The 17,418-nt window shown below is 38.6% G+C and overlaps 1 protein-coding gene across 11 annotated transcripts in view; it reads right to left on the reverse strand.

Moving 5' to 3' along the window:
• The window catches only part of PARD3 (par-3 family cell polarity regulator), a 641,307-nt gene that overhangs the window by 566,461 nt on the left and 57,428 nt on the right, over positions 1 to 17,418 (reverse strand). For all 11 annotated transcript variants that reach the window (XM_067542623.1, XM_067542631.1, XM_067542629.1 and 8 more), the window contains exon 2: positions 1,255 to 1,356. In XM_067542623.1, the coding sequence (XP_067398724.1) occupies positions 1,255 to 1,356 (102 nt within the window). The remainder of the gene's footprint in view (positions 1 to 1,254; positions 1,357 to 17,418) is intronic.

Genomic DNA, 17,418 nt, shown 5'->3' on the forward strand with positions numbered 1-17,418 from the left:
TAGGAAGGACAGGTGTAAAAAATACATGACGGCCAAGTTTAACAGAAAACCAGAGCTGATGGTAACAGTCGTTCTACTTGAGGCCTATAAACAAAACTGTAGTAGCATGATGGTAACATTACATGGTCTCCACTTTTCATGATTTCTTAGGTGGCCACTTTTTTATAGAGGAGATTCCTAAAAACTAGACACTGTATGTTGTTACTTTATACAGCTTGAATAACCTTAGCATTTCAGATGGTGAGGAATCTTCCATACCCCATGATTCCCTGCTTTTTAAAGCCTTAGTACAGGAGTTAAAATAACCCTGTCAATTAACTTCTGTCCCAAGCAATATTAAGTAAGAGTATTTATTTCTACATTTGAGTGATTTTCAAGAAGTTTTAATATTGTCTATTTCTGCTCATAAAGGCAGTTGTGTGTCGTTATGAATGGGACAGAGACCTGAGAATCAAATCTCTAGACTGAAGGCTCTATCACAGTCCTCAATACCTCCAATGTAGTGGAGCTACAAAATGCAAAAGGTTTAGCATGTTGCATACAACTTTCCCATCTTACTAATGTCAGAGTCTCTTATTTTATCCAATCTGACTGTGATACTTAAGACAGTACAAATGTATCCATCATCTCCAACAAAAATCCAATATTGAAGTGAAACAACTTAGCTGATTGCAAACAAAACAAATATGCATTACATGTCCAAGAGTCTCAGAAATAGGTCCCAAAAGTCTGAACCTACACAAGCAGCCTAATATTTTCAGAAGTGCTGAGTACCCAGTAGCTCCCAATAAAATCAATGACTTTTGAAAGTTAAATCAGTGAGTGCTCAGCACCTGAAACTAGGCTTCTTATTTAGGCACCTACTTTTTAAAACCAGGCTACTTACTTAGGTGCCTAATTATGGAGTAGGATCCTAAATTTAATTCCACATTTTGGAAAATCTTGTCTATATTCTTCAGGGTTTTTTCCTCTCTCCTCACCCTGACTTTCATATTCCAACTTTATTTATATTGCCATAATGAAAATGCCTTAATTTAAATCAAATATTTTATATTACATTTCTAGCTCCATTTCACTAATGTATTTAGCTTTTTTGTGAAAGCATCAATATTAAAACACTCAGGTAAATTACTTTCATGTTGTTTGATTCTCACATTCTCCTATTTCTTCTTCAGTGTTTACAGTAGAAATATGAAACAGTGTGCGTTCACAGGCAATGAATCTGGAGCCTGTTTAATAACAGTCTGTACTCACTCTGTCTTTGTCGTCAGCTACGTCACAAAGAATGTCATCAAGGTCTAGTATTCCTCCATCCCCATGCTCCAGGCGATGTACTTGTATCCAGTAGCTTGGATCCTGTATGCAAAGGAAAAAGATCCATCAGATATTGCAAGTACATGTTGGTAAAAGAAGGTATTTCCCAAACAGTCAATGTGCCCTGTCCTATACTTACTGTAGGTAATGGCAAAGTTTTCATTCAGATGCAAGTCCGGTACATAAAAACTTTGACCCTCTAACACAAGTGAATTATGTGAAGCAGAAGTCTTTCCTTTCTGGTATCTTCAGCATTACTATGGCCCCAATTATTCTAGTATCTGAGCACCTTACACCACCACTGTGTGATGGGAAATGACAGTATTTCCCTCTCTCAGGATGTTTTTTTTAAGGTGACAGTAAATTTTCAGAAACGTCTCCTCAAACTGAAATAGTCCAAGAACTTTGGTCAACAGGTCCCAATAAAGAGAAACACTCTTTATACACCAGTACAACGTTACATCAAAGAACATTTCAGAAACATCACATCAATCTCCAACAACGTTCTTTCACATACTACTGCTATAACGAGACATGTATGTCTCATATATTTTATATATTCTGTATTTTGAAGGAAGGATACCATAACTTACCAACAAATGGGAGTATAGGCTTCCACAACTTCCCTCACCCCTGCACTATACATAGCACTATCACTAGAATGATGCTGCATCAACAGAGGTACACAACCGGTTCCCACAGATATCTACTGTATTGAGTATAGGTTACTACATTTACTATTACTAAAGGAGATCATTTTTATAGTGAAAAGTTTATTACAATCACAGAGGGCTGGACACGACAGAACATCTAACTCTTTCTTCCATCTCAGCTAACACACTTATAACAAGGACAACTTTCTGAGCTATTGTTCAATGTCCAACATAAGGAAAAATTCAATATATTGCATATGCTAGCTAGATTTTCAAAACAACTAGTGGTTTTGGGTGCTACAATTTTGGGAGGCCAAAACTATTACACCTTAAAAGAGGCCTGATTTTCAGAAAGTGCTGAGCACCTACCTTTTAAACATGAGACTTGACAGGTCTGAAGACGGGCCCAGAAAATTGAGGCATCCAAAAGTTTAAAAATTATGGCGTGCATGTCTTATAGTAGGAATGGACTGAATATTTTATGAACACTTCTAAATTCCTGTGCTATTAAATCACTACTTACTCTTTGTTCCCTTCATTTATGTTTTCACCAAAACCTCTCAAATGTTTTAATAGCTCTGGGTTTCCCAGTCATAATGTCTGCTCTGCATCTGGCTCAATCAGATTGGTTGGGGTTGTCTCTAGTTTGTATCTTGTCCATGCCAAGGGCACTGTCAGCTTACCAAACAAACTATGATAACATTCCTAAGCCATGAGTCACAAACCTCCTACATATGGATGTGACATCAGGTGCATGTATTACATAGTTTCTGACAGATCAAGAATACTGTGGAATGTTTTAAATAGAGGCTGTTTTTCAAGTTAATTGCTGGAGCACCTTGAGAATTCCTAAAGGGCTTATCCTCAGCCACATTATCTCAACTTCACATTTGGATTTTTAAAGGTACAATTATGAATTACTTTTAATTCTCACTTTAAATTGCCTACAAAATATTAAAAGTTAAGCTATTGCAGTTCAAAGTAACAGCCTTTCAAACTCAAAGCTACATTGCTACCAACACGGAGAAAGGTGTAAGGCAAAAATCACTGGTGTGTGTGAGGCAGAGCTCTTGGAAGAAGGGCTACCTTTCACCTCAGTTTCACATGTGAAGGACTAGAATGGGGAGTCAGGAATGCCATCCCTTCCCACATATCCCCTGTTTTAACATGGTGTGTGGCCAAAATATTAGATAGGAGATTTTTCTTAGGAGGTAGAAATAAAAGTTATTAGCAAGCACTTTTACCACAAAACAGTCCCACTCTCTCTGTTACACCCACAATTCTCTTTTCCTCTGCTGCCACGTATTGATTTCCATCCTTCTTTTACCTCTGGGTCTCTATTTCCCTATTCCACTTTCCCATAAAGATTCCCTCACCTCCCTTCCCTTCTCTTCCTCTGCGATCCCAAAAGCCTGCAAAGAACTTTATTAGGAACACAATCTAGGCTGCCCTCATGCACGGTAATATTTTGCATCCCATGGCAAACCTGTCAACAGCATAAATACAACATGCACAGGCCTTGATTTCATCCTGCTGCTGCCACTGCCAAAGGGAAACAGATACAGATACAACCTAAGATCTATAGTTCTTGGCTCACTAGCTATGGCTGCTCCGCCTTCCATGCAGCATCTTTCAAGGTTTAACAATAGATATGAATGCATAAGAATCTTTGGATGGAAAGGGAGATAGGCAAGGAAAGACACAGTCCTAAAATTCCCATAAATTAATTTCTATTGTTAAACCTTGGGTGATGCTGCATGGAAAACAGAGCAACCATACCTAATGAAAGTGAGAGGAAAAAGGAAAGTTTCTTTTTCCTCTCAATTTTTGTTTTCTAAAGTGACAAGTACGGCCAAATGGTATCCCTGAGAAACTGCCCTATTCATTTTTAGACATTTGGTCACACACTCATTGGTTTTAGTACTACCAGAAATCAATGGACTCCAAAGCCAGTTTGGAGTTTATATGCTTTAATGATCTGGGGGAATTCAATTGCCTAGAGATTTTTACTCTGCTCATTTATGTAATGGATTCATTTTCAGGCTTTCACCTATTTCTCAGCTCCCTAGACCAAAGATCAGATTTTAGAATTATATTTTGTTAAAATGCTATTCTTTTCAGAAATTTCATCTAGTTAGTGATTTTAAGTCTATATTAACTATTAAATGAAAAACATTTCAGTTATGCTGAAGCAAGAATATACTTTTCCTGCAGTTTTCACTAATTTACCAAAACACACAGTTTGCCCCTTATTGTAGTTGCCCTAGTGACATCATCACTTATACAAAATAAAGTTTTCTACAAGTACTAGCTCAACATATTACATCACTACTGTAAGATACAAGGGCTTTGGACAATATTGGCAAACACTGTACCACCATTTTTATAGATGTTTATTTAGCAAATATCAGCAGTTTTACATATCATCATCATAGAGGAACCAGAAACACAATTTTTACACCTGCAAAAATGAACCTAACACGGTTGTTTAGAGAAACATTACACAGCAATCCAGCATTCCCTCCTCCCTACTCCTACCCCCCATTTGGCAGGGCAATACCAAGTTACAGGGCTATTTTTCACATACAACGTAAGAAAGGCTATTATAGTTTTTAATACATTTTAACAATATATTCACCCAACTGAAATACCCAATCAGAAAAGCTTTCAATATCAGCCAGTTGCACCAAGATTTAGCTAAAACTGTGTGTACACATAATTTAATGGACAGATTTAACATCAGATTGTATACAGATTAGCTAGAAAGTTTCTACATTAAGATTGTGACCTACTTTGTCCTTTGCTTGGGAAAGGAGAGGAAAATACTTCATTCCTATGTAATTTGTCAATATATCAAAAATTCTACAGTAAAGAGTAGAGCTCAAGTTTGTTTTAAATTCTTCTCTTACCTTTATGAAAAAACACTTCTCAAGTTACTATTGGACCTTCGGGGGAACATACACCCAGAAGTGATTATACCAAACAGGAAAATCATGTACACTCTTCTTTAATTTGAGCATTTAATGTTTCACTGTTTATAAAAAGATTGGGAAAAGCAATCAGCTTATACGCACTATCCTAACGTTCATCTAGCAAGCTCTAAAGCAAAGTCCAAAGAAAACATATCATTGTAAACTGAACTTTCAAACCAGTAAACAGTAGAGAAGAGTTAGTTCCTCATCTCACATCCCATTATGAAAAGCAGCTCTACCTTGGTTTCTGAAAAAACTCTGACACATGATCACTTACAAACAGCTGGGTTTTTAAGGCTTGACAGAATTGACAGGCTACCATAAGGTTTATACTTCAAAACAAGTCAATTATTACAGTGGCTCATTACCAGCTCAAGGACTCAACTGGGATTTGAGATATAATCCAAACTTTATCCCAATCTGGAAAAAGAGAAAGAACTAGTTTAGGGGAATCAAGATCCAGCCTGCCTCTTCAAACAGCCTATCCTCTGAACCCTAACTGCTCTTGGCCAAATCGCTGAATCTCCCAGCAGGGCCATCCCTTGGGTGGTGCGGGGCCTGGGGCAAATGACACTATTTGGGCCCCCCTTAACACACTGTGCGGGCCCTTCCTGCCCTCCGCCCGTCAGTGACAGTGCCCCGTGGGGGTGAGAGGGCCAGCAGATGCGTGGGCCCCCCAAAGAACGGGGTCTGGGCGGTCGCCCCGATTCGCCATACCCTAGGGACGGCACTGCTCTCTAGCCTCTGTTTCCAGCTGTCAAATGGGAATATTACAGACCAAGAACAGATGCCAGAGTGGCTAAATCCGCAAGGACAGCCAGCATCTAAGATCAACTCTGGTATTTCTGGATCTTTATCCTGTGTTCCGACAGTGTGCATGCCAAAGTTCCACACCATTCAATGTAAATAAAAGGGCAACATAGCAAACACACAAAATTACAGAACTGATAATGGAATGACAGCTTCAAAAGCAACATTGCTGCCCTTATGGTACATCATATGTGTTATCTCAAGTAAAAAGGTAGCTCAGATACTTTGTATTGGAGGAAGAATGCAGCTTCTATTTCATTTTTTAAAGGTGCTCTTCTCTTCTGCGAGAAATATCGAAGAAAAAATTCATTTCATACACCACATATATTTTATAGTTTATCCCACAAAACCTGAGCTGAGTCTGTTATGGCTCTTCCTGTTTGACAAGACAGGAACATAAAATAGTAGGTCAGCAAGACTAGACAAGAAATACAAAAAACGAGTTTGGCAAGAGCTTACACAGACAAGATCTGTTAAGTAAATATGAAACAACAATAAACCTTTTAATTTAAGTTCTTTCTATACCATGTGGAAGCAGTCATTTCTCTATTCCCCTTTGCACCCTGTGATTACGCCACATTTTACAGTGTTTATTTACATGCCTTTTGAGCAATGAAAAAGACTGTAGTTTCTAGAAAAAGATATGTCCAAATGAAAACCCAAGATTTAACCACCACTGAACTTTGAGAGTAACTAAATCCAGAGCTGAGTCCAAATTTTGACCATGGTCTCTATCTATACTATACAGCAGAATAAACAAACAACTGGGGTCCAAACACCACAACTCCGGAAATGTTCAAAACCAGGATATAAATTATATGGCTTGAGCCCATCCATAATATTTACTACCTTCAAAAGACACTAGACTAAACTCTGCACTGAGTCACACTCAAGTGCAACGCCATTCACTTCAGCAGGATCGCATTAGATGGTTGTCAGTGCACAACTTGGCCAATTATTTGTTTCCTTCACAGCTAGGGAACAACACTGAGTGTTTCTTATCTAATGTTAATAGAACATCTTCAAAGTGAAGTTTTGGAACAATTACTGAAAATATTATTTTAGCTTAGATGGAAGAGACTTATCGGATCATATCCTGATCTTCAACACTAACCGAATTTTCACAGCAAGTGGCAAACCCTTCTGATCAGTCCTTTGGGACACTCTGAAAGTCATTCTGTCATCGTATGTTGAGGTTACAGTGAATAAGCAAGATGAACTACAGTGTAGAGTCCTAAAATGAAATCTCTCAAATGAGACTCTTGGAAACGTATTCTGCTCAGCCCAAATAGAAAAGTTGCTTTCAGTGATTTTTACCCAGCACAATTAATTATGGGGGAACTCTATTACAAATCAGTTAACACTAATGCTGCAATAAAAGTTCTCAAGGTGCCCCCATTTTGAACTTAGACACACATTAGATGTCTGTATATCAGGCATGTCGCATTATTTGCTTTGTATAAAAAATAAATCTATAAAAGCTTGTGATTCAGAGCTGTCCTTCTGTAATACCTATGTCAAATATTCCTTTTTTAAAAAAAAGTTGTAAAATGGTGAATATGCAAATGCATTGAATTTTAAATGGAAATGCAACTTTTTTTAAAGGGCCAAAACCAAGAACTAAATATATTTTAAAATGGTATTTAGAAAATTGTTTAAGAAATTTTCCCAGGAACATATTTTCATAGTAATATCCACTTAGAGTCAATTACAATTTTACATATATGGCTACTCAGGACAATAACATTTCGGTGATGGTTTAAATTTCATTTTTTTGAAGTAGACTTAGGTTTTTAAAATTCAGACTTAGCTACTCAAAATTAGGATTTTTAAAATGTTGGCAATCAAATGACACAACACTATTATATTCACTCATTTGTTGATGCTAACCTCAGAGTTCAATGACGTTTTTAACTTTTCAGCACACGAGGTATCCAGATATATTTTATTACAGCAACAGGTTAAACTTTTGGGAAGAGTAAATCAGTAAGGCCCAATCATTTTGTAAAAGCTATGTGGATGTTTTTAGCATTAGTTCAAACAACAAGCAGAAGAACTGGCCAGTTCACTTCATTCAATTCAAGGGCATAGGTAATGCTAAACTTGAAATTCAATGCAACACTACACTCATTTACTCATTGCATCACACTCCTCAAGTCTAAGCAAGTCAGTCCTCCTATTTCCTGTGTACACCACCCAGCTACATATTCTGCCTGACTCTGCTCTGAAAATTAGTTAAATTTGACATTTGTAAATACTACACTTTCCACCCCAGAGCTTTCTGTAATGAAAGATAAATCTTTAGTTAACTGAACATTCACCTAGCAAGTGCATGTGAGAACCAACATACTGTCTAACAAAGCTAGTAAGCACACACTCACTGACATTTTCTTTGTTCCACAGGGATTACACAGAAAAGTAAGTAGTACTCAGGATAAACTGAGAAAGCCATTGCTGTAAGGAACACACTCTATAGCAATTTTAGGACTAGTGATTGTACTCTCCCAAATAATGGAAACAAGGACCACGTGCAGAGGATAGAATATAAAGGAAACGGTAATGGAAATTGCATCAAAATGGCACAGAAGGAGATTTCCTACTCCTTTAGTTCTAAATATTTTGCTTCAGTTTTCCTAGGTCTATCCTTTCCAAAAGAGTACAAAGGAGTTTCTAATCTAGAGGGAAAGTTACAGTAAAACTGCTTGTTTTATGGAATATTTTAATTCAGACTGTACATGAGGAAGGCAATTCTAGCTTCCCAGTTCAGAAAATATTACCTGTGTTGGGACAACAGAAATAAGTTCCTAAAACTTCCCAGTTTAAAACATTTTATTTTGCAACATTCACAACACACACTAATTTAAAAAAAAAAAAAAATCTAATCTCAGTCTTCCCTTTATTAATCTAATCATTAGATTCTCGTATGATGCTCACTGCTGTAGTATCTGATCCACCATTAACACCAGCATACTGTTCCAATCCATCCAAAGATATAGTCCATATTTGTGTAACTAAAACAAAAAGCTTTCTGGTTGTTAAAATGCCTGTGAAGTGGCCAGCAGAGAGCACTATTTGCCTTGCTGCTCACTCCTAAGAGACATTCCAACATTACTTCTTTCAGACCATGTGAACCCATGCTTACTCATTCCACCATCTCGGAGCTGGTAGCACCCAATTAGCTGCCACTACAACTGTTAGTTTATTTATCTGGAAACAAACTAAACTAGATCCTTTTAAGATGTAGTTACATTGACTCCATGCTTTCAATTCAACATCAATTCAGAACAAATTTTCAAATGTACCCTTTAATGTGGGTGACTGGTATTCCAAGGCAATAAGCATCTATTTAGCAAACTGAAATCAATGGTAGCTGCTCAATGTTTCTGAAAAGCAAACTGAATTTTTTTAAAATTGGAGGTATCCAAAATTAGATGTCACTTATTCAAATAAAGCCTTTAGCGTCTGTGTGCCATCAAGTTTACCCTTATAAAAGTGAATTTTTGAATATTAAATTTCCTTTCATCACATTCTTATCTGAAATTATTTGTGAGTAAATCTCTTTGGTTGTCTTATGTACAACAACTTCAGAAAGTTAGCATGTTTTAGAGGTTTCAAATTTCCAGTTCCATTAATGATTGCTTTACCTTTACAATACTGCAGATAGTAAATGCAAGCAACATTTTTCTAGTATTTGTTTAAAATTGTCTGGAATGTAATGGTACATTACATACTGTGCTCTTATCTGCACTGTTCCTTATTTTCATAACAGATAAGGCTTTTATGGCAAAAGTGTACATACCCTAAAAATAACACAAATAATCAGCCTGAGGTGTGTACCAGATCTATCTGTTCAACAACATAGCACAAAAACTCCCCATAAAACATTGGAGAATGATAACAGGCTGAAATGAAAATAATGGTTAATGAAAAATCCTAATACATCTGAAAAATTGCCAACAAATTTATTCATTTCCATGTCTACCTCTGTCCTGCAGGAGGGAACTGTCAGAACAAACTTTCAGGTGCCAAAGAAAAAGCAGCCAACAGTTTTTAATGTAAGATGGATTCTAACTATGTTCCACAGTCCAACAACTTAACAAGAGCAAATATTTTGGTTTGAATTACATTTAATTCACTTCACATCTCTGTTGGAATTCCAAATACAAAGACCCACTGTTCAACAAATACTTCAGCTGCAGGAAGAAAATGTTTTAAAGACAAAGAAATTGTACAAGATATGTGGATACTGTATCCTAAGTAAGCATTCAGCAATAGTTATTTCACTATCAGCACACTCAATTGCTCTCTGAAGACCTAAATCTGCAAGATGAAGAAGTTTAATGAGAGTTTGAGGTGCTCCATAACATCATAGAGCAGCCATTCTCAAGTGATGGTATAAGGAGATACCTGATATAAGCTGATGGCTGTGGCAACCTGTGGGACACATAAGCAGGGGAAGGAAGGACCAACTCATTCATTTCCCCTTTTCCTACTGCTGATTCTATCCCTCCCATCAGTGCTGCTCTCTACTCCATCCATCTCCCGTCTCATGCAATATTTGGTTCCAAAACAGGGTAAGGGGGGTTTCAAGGACCTCTGGAGCAGATCTTCTCAACCCTCAGAGCGAAGCACTGCACTGACAGAGGGGAAAGGAAAGAGGAGGGAGACACCCTCTGACTCCAATAGCATCAGCCAAATTACACCCACTTCACCTTTTATGATCAGCAACCAACAAAGTGGTAGAAAAATTGTTCTTTGGATTTGGGAATATGGTGGATTATGGGATGAATTTGTGGGTGTTTTTGTAGGTTGAGTTCTATGGCTTTAGAAGAAGCTCAACACCTTGCCGGATCGGCATATTTTTCTTTTTTACACAAATGTACGTACTTTTTTTCTTTCCCCCTTCAACATCAGAGGCTGCATAACTCTTCCCACTTCAACCAGTGAATGGCAGCAATATCTAATACTAAACTCTGCTTAGCAGAGCATTTTCTTCTCCTTCTAGAAGAGAATCAGACCCCTTTCCAGCTTTCACATAATGAAAGGCCATCCAAGTTGAAATTTGGATATCTGAGCGGTCATATTTCTAAAAAACACCAGAAAGGGAAACAGTATTAATGGAACAAAGTAACGCTAGTTTCTCCCTACATATCCACTTTCAACAGTAACAAAAAATTACTTTTTAATTGCTCAAATTACACTAACAGTACCAGTGATCATTACAAAATTAGCGCTTATTCGTTTTCTCAGGCTAAACAACGTGAACTGATCATTAGCCCATTTCAGAACTAGATCTGTGCCTAAAAACCTAATACAGTTCACTGAATTGAATTGGCAGTCATGGTCAATTAACTGGTTACTCCTGGATCTCATTTTAATAGCAAGAAGTCCTAATTTAAAACGGTACGTTCACTTTGGCTGGTAAAGGACATTAAGAAATGGTGTCTGACTTTTACAGACTATCAAATATATACAAACCTACTCGCTCTTGTGTAGAAGACAGAGTCAACATAATTAATGATTTCTTAAGCTTCTTTTCTTGCTCACTTGGGAAGGATCAACACCTGAATATGTTCTCATCTCCCACCCAACAGTATTCACAAAAAACACAGACTTTCCCTTAGTACCCCAAGTTCTTATAGGGTTATCTCAATCTGACTTGGAGCTTTGGATTTTCATCCACTCCTTCTTTAGGGGGTGTACAGTCAAGCGGACAGGCCATTAGCCTAAAAATCAAGAGACTGAATTCTATTCTGAGCTCTGCAACTGACTTCTTGTGGGACCTTGGAGAAATCACTTCACTTCTGTGTGTGTCAGTTTTCTTAAAATGGGAATGAGACTTACCCTCCAATGTAAAGCATTTCAAGATCTAAGGGCAAAACATGCTATGTAAAGTCTAAGTCGTAGTATTAATATGACTTTATTTTCCCAGCATATGAATCTCAACCAAGAGGAACAAGGTAATTTTCTATACTGAATGATCTATAACCACTAAGCAGTGCTGCTACCACATAGCAAGCTAGAATTCTATGAATGACTGCAACGTTACAATGTTTCTGGCCTCCTTCCCCCTACATGATGGGACAAACATCCCAAATCATGTAATTACCATCTCTGAGAAAGCCACCAAGCTGAATAAAAAATATGAACGAGGGAGAGGAAAACTATAACGTTTTTCCTGGTATTAGAATACAAATGACAAGTAGTTTGTGTTAATTAATAAATGAAGGGTAAAAAGCAGTCAGCTTTGCTGGGAAAAAAGGTTGACAGTTACCTTGCTGACACTTATTTATGTACTTACCATGAATATTAAAACGATCTTAAATTAAATCTTGGAAGGTTATGTTATATTTGGTTAGGGAAAGTCAAAAATCACTTTTTTCTAAACACTTGAGAAAAAAATTTGAGTGAAGTAATTTCTGCTCTGCGCATAAAAAACACAAGACAGAAAACTCACACATTCACTGCACCCTTTATTTCCCCATCCTTCCTTCCCAGACGGAAACAAGATGACAGTTTTTACTAAGGATTCATTCCATTGTGGTCAGGTCCTGCTGACTTACTGCCCCCTTCCAAACATTCCTACCAACTCCAACTGCTCTAAATCCATGAATAAGGATTCCTTCCTTCCTCCCCGCCACACAGACACCGGAAAAGATTTCTCTGTACTTATGGAATCAACGTTACACATAATTCAACAGAAATAAGGAATTTTGAGCCTAGGCTAGACCATGACGACAACAAGAAAGAGGAAAGCACTTTGAAGAACATGCCTTCTCTTGCCCTCCATTGTCTCCCCTTACCCTTGTTAAGGGCATCTGCATTAGATTGTTGTCAGTCCTCTGTCTTAGTGCTACTGTGGCAAAAACAGCCATTTGTGCATAGAAACCGTCTTCTAATTTCTAGTCTAATTTTATTCATGGCTAATTTATAACCATTTGTTCTAGTCCACATTTTCCTTTACTTTAAACAGCTCTTCTTCCTCCCTGGTGTTTATTTCCCTTGATACATTTATCGAGAGCAATAATATCCCCTCTCAGTCCTATGTTTTGCTAGATCAGTGGAGCCCCAGTTCTTTTATTCTCCTCTCAGAAAACAGGCTGTCAGTTCCCACATCATCCTAGTAGCCATTCTTTGCACCTGTTCCAATTTGAGTTCCTCTCTCTTGAGCATGGGTGACCAGAATTGTACTCAGTATTCCAGATATGGTTTTACCAGTACCTTGTATAAAGCTATTAATACTTAAGAGATTGCCTCTCCCTCCACGTCCATGACTACCTATGATAGATCGTTTTCGTTGGAACAATGAAACTGCTGATAAGAATGGAGGGAAGCTTGTAAGTGCAGGAGACAAAAGAGCTGAATTTAGACTGTGGAACTTACTCCCACAAGAGAAGAAAAAATGGCCACAGAAATTCCATCCTCAGTACCAAACATTTTTTTCCAACTTAGTTTTCCCTCAGTTAATTCTGCACATGCACACACATACATACATTTTTGTTGTTTGTCTGATACTATTGGTGAAAGGACATGTAAGTGTCACAGATGTGATAGAATTCACTAGTTCTTCATCCTGGAAGACTGTACTCTTTATATTTGGCATAAAAGAGATGTGGAGTTGGATGTCATCTGTGTACAGCTGGAACTCCAGCCCATGTTGTCTCACCAGCTCCTCCAGTTACATTATCTAAATGTTAAATAACACCTGGGAAAACAATGCATTTGGGAGACTCTGAAAGTGAGGGCTTTGGAAATGGAGGTACAATTTGTGCACAATGACTCTCCAGTTCAGCATGAAAGATCTGAGCCAATTTAGCATGTTCTATTCACCCGTAAGATTTCTTAGAGGCAGGATTTGCATTTGGTGGTCAGCAAGTGATATCAGATAACAAAAACATGCAGCAGAATGAGTATGGATGTATTCCCCTTGGCTAGATATGACAAGATCATCTAATTTGAGGATATGAGACACAAAACAGAGATTAACTTCTTGAAAGGCAGATACAGACTAAAAATATTAAAGATGCCAAATATTACTGTAGATACTGCAGAAGATACGTTTCAATTCCAGCAACTACTGAAGGATGAAATGCCATTATTCTTAGAATTATTACGTTATTATTGCTGTATTGGATACAGCTCACTTATATAAACATGTATCCCTGAACCATGTGGAAGAAAAGTGCATACACTACCTGATTCATGGGGAAAAATGGAGGTTACCTTTAGCTAGAGGTTCTTCGACATGTGCTGTCCATATCTTTATTCTGCACATGGGATATGCATGCACACACACGATGCACCTGTGTCTAGAATTTCCTGGGTGTCTGGGGTACGGTTCTAACAATGCCCAAACATCCAATGGTAGAGGAGGACCCCGTGGCATAGGGTACCACCTGTCCCTTGGCCAGTCATGTCTGGTTAAAGGTCGGAACCCTGATCTTCTAGAGCTTCTGTCTGGGGCTACCTCTCCTCAGTGCCACAGAAACTCCTGTGGAGCCACAGACTCACGGGAAGAGAAAGCTGGATCCCTGATCATTGATGGGACCAATGGGTGTGCTACAAGGCTGGCAGGTGATATGGGGAAATAACACCATCTCCTCGTGATAGACTCCATCTTCCGTTTAACAATGTCCCAGACTAGTATAGACAGACCTAATAGGTGCGGTGAATGCAGATGGGGAGAGCAAAGGTGTCTTCCGAGGAGACATATGTCTCTGATTGGAGTATGAGAAGAGTCCACTGATGGAGACAGAGCCTCTCTAGTGATAGTGATAGCTCCTCAGGAGCCACGTCACTATCGGTACCACCTCTGTTTTCAAAGTGGATGGAAGCACCAGGAACTGTCTATCCCATGTCTTCACTACTGGAGCCGGTGTTGGAACTGTCAGATCCACACCCTTGCACGCCTTCTCTTATCAAGAGGATTTAGATGGGCCTAAGACCTTAGCACCCATGCATTCTGGCTCTCCCAACTTTGACAGGGTCTTCTTTTTGGGGACAGTCAGACAAAGATGATTTGTCCTTTTGTCTATGAGAGTGCCCCTTACTCTCCTGCGAAGCCTTCTCTTAGGCTTAATAGACTTAGTCTCCGTTCTCGAGCTTATGCTCAGAGGGGAGCAGCCTGTTTGTTGAGGCTGATGTACTGGATCTGATTGGGGCTTCATTGCCTTCTCCATAAAGTGTTTCCTGAGTCTCAGTTCCTGATCCTCAAGAGTTCTAGGGGGAAGAGTGGCAGATGCTGCACTTGACAGAAATGTGAGCCTCATCCAGACAGTAGAGGCAACAATGTTAGTCGCTCACAGAAAAAGAGCGAGGGCAGGAAACACAGCTTCTGAACCCTTGGGCCCTGGGCATAATCCCAGACTTCTTGTGGGGGGAAATACCCAAATGGGGAAAATGCTATCTGACTATTTATGCTCTACTATACTACTACCAAAAAAAAAAAAAAAAAAAAAAAAAAAAAAAAAACCACCACACCCTAACTATATACAATTCTTACAGGAATGATGCAATTAAAAGAATCTGAAGACACTGAAGATTCCGACTCAGACCATACAGCAGTAAGAAGGAACTTGGAGAAGCATCAGCCTGTATTGCCCTTTATGCCCTCAGTTGGGAGCACAAAGAGAGCTACGTCACATGTGCAAGCCAATGGACAGTGTTTGCAAGAAATTCCAGACTCGGATGGCTGGTGTGCATGTGTATCCCACATGTGGAATACAGATAGGGACTATCACTTGAAGAAGAACTAACATTATTTAGGGCAATTGAGATAACAGCAGGTGAGAATGAAGTGTCATCTATACACAGTGTTAAGTTCCTGACAGGAATTTGTGTTTACTGACTTGCTCAAGCAAAAAGTATTTCCTGTAGAGAGTAGCAGCACTACAGAATGCACAAGTATTTAAATGCTTTAGATAAAATACTTCTGCGGCATTGTTTATTTAAGATTATATAACTGAATCAAGACCGATAAAAATTTTTAGTCAACATGTTAATGACAAATAAGGAAGCATTAATATCTGTATTTCTCTATGATGCATACAATTGTACATAGCTAACAAAGGATAAAATTAAGAAAATATGTTCAATTAAAATATTCTGACAAACTGTTTTAAAATAAATTTATGTAACAGATTTCGGTTCTAGGCTCTTGCATAGAGATACAGAGAACTTGTGCTGACTCATGCTGGAAGGCAGAAGGAGTCAATCATAGAAGGACTTACCTACACAAATACTTAGGGCTTGTCTACACAGTGGGGTAATGCACTTTACATGGGGTGTGTTTTCTAAAATATACTAACATGTTGCACTTTAATTGATCCATGTAGACCCTGCTTGTGTACTTTAACATAGTGCTGTTTGAAACAGTACTACATTAAAGTGTACTAGAAAACCTTTAGTGCACACCAGCATGGTCTACACAAACCAGTTCATCTGCAACACATTAGTGTCCTTTAGAAATCACACCCCATAGAGCGCATTACCCCACTATGTAGACATAGTTTACTGCAAGCCAGGCTGTGAATCTACCCCACGCTAATCTGCCACACACAAGTGTCATGTGGACCCTGCTGCCATGCACTATATGTTCCCTAGTGCACTTTAATCTACTTCTATTTCAAAGTTGGATAGAGCAAAGCGCACTAGGGAATTTTGCACATCAGCAAGGTCCACATGGACACTTAGCACATGACAGGTTAGTCTAGGATTGACTTCTCACCCTGGTTTACCAAGAACTAAGTGTTCTATTGGACAAGCCCTTTAATTCCAGCCAAGGATATACATAGTTTCAATGGACTCTCTCTAAGCAACCAAAGGCAGGGACAGAAAGTTGCAAAGGCAACTCTAGAAATAGCCCCACTCAAAACCAAACTTGGGCAAGAGATGTGTGTCCACTGTTACATTAATTATAAGGAAAATGTAGGAAAGGGTACATCTGGACCCTACCTACTCTGTGTACCCTGAATCAGAGCAGGGTGGGAATTCCCAGAACCTTGCACAATGCAATATACCACAAGATGGGATGTGCCAACACAACTCTATAATGTATTTTTCATATTGAATTTAGTCAGGGAATAAGGTGACAGCTTGACAGACCTAGAAAATTGTTCTGTTTACAACCATAGACCAATTACAACAGGGACAGCAAAGGTGCAGTCTTCTCCACACAGTCCCACAAACTAGTCCCTGTATCTCAATAAGTGGAACCAGAATCACTGGAGGGACTGTTATTGAGGGGACACCAGTAAAACAGGAAATGCAGGATGTTAGGCTGGAAGCAACTCCGCCACACAGACAGAGCAGTGCACAGGATTTAATAAAGTTCCACTTGTTTGGCTCAACTTGCATTCTGCTTCACTCACTGCAAATGAAACAGCCCAAAACTGAACTGGAGTGAGCACCTTTATGGAAAAGATGAAAGCTGAATTTGCTTTCATTCTTTGGCTTCAAAGATTGCTCAGAAAGATTACCAATTATGATATGCAACATGAAGTTCACACAGACTAAGGAACTAACAGATAACCACTTTCCATCAGTACTTAACTGGGAACAGTGACTCATGCATGAAAGACTCCACCGAGCCAGTGATGTCATCTACATGTAGTACCTATGCAATTATGAAGTGAAAAAAGTATGTAGAGAGATTGAAGCTCTGAGTAAAT

This window comes from Emydura macquarii, unplaced genomic scaffold (genome assembly GCF_026122565.2).
Source record: "Emydura macquarii macquarii isolate MOO-44397 ecotype Brisbane River unplaced genomic scaffold, CSIRO-AGI_Emac_v2 contig_719, whole genome shotgun sequence".
NCBI lineage: Eukaryota > Metazoa > Chordata > Testudines > Chelidae > Emydura > Emydura macquarii.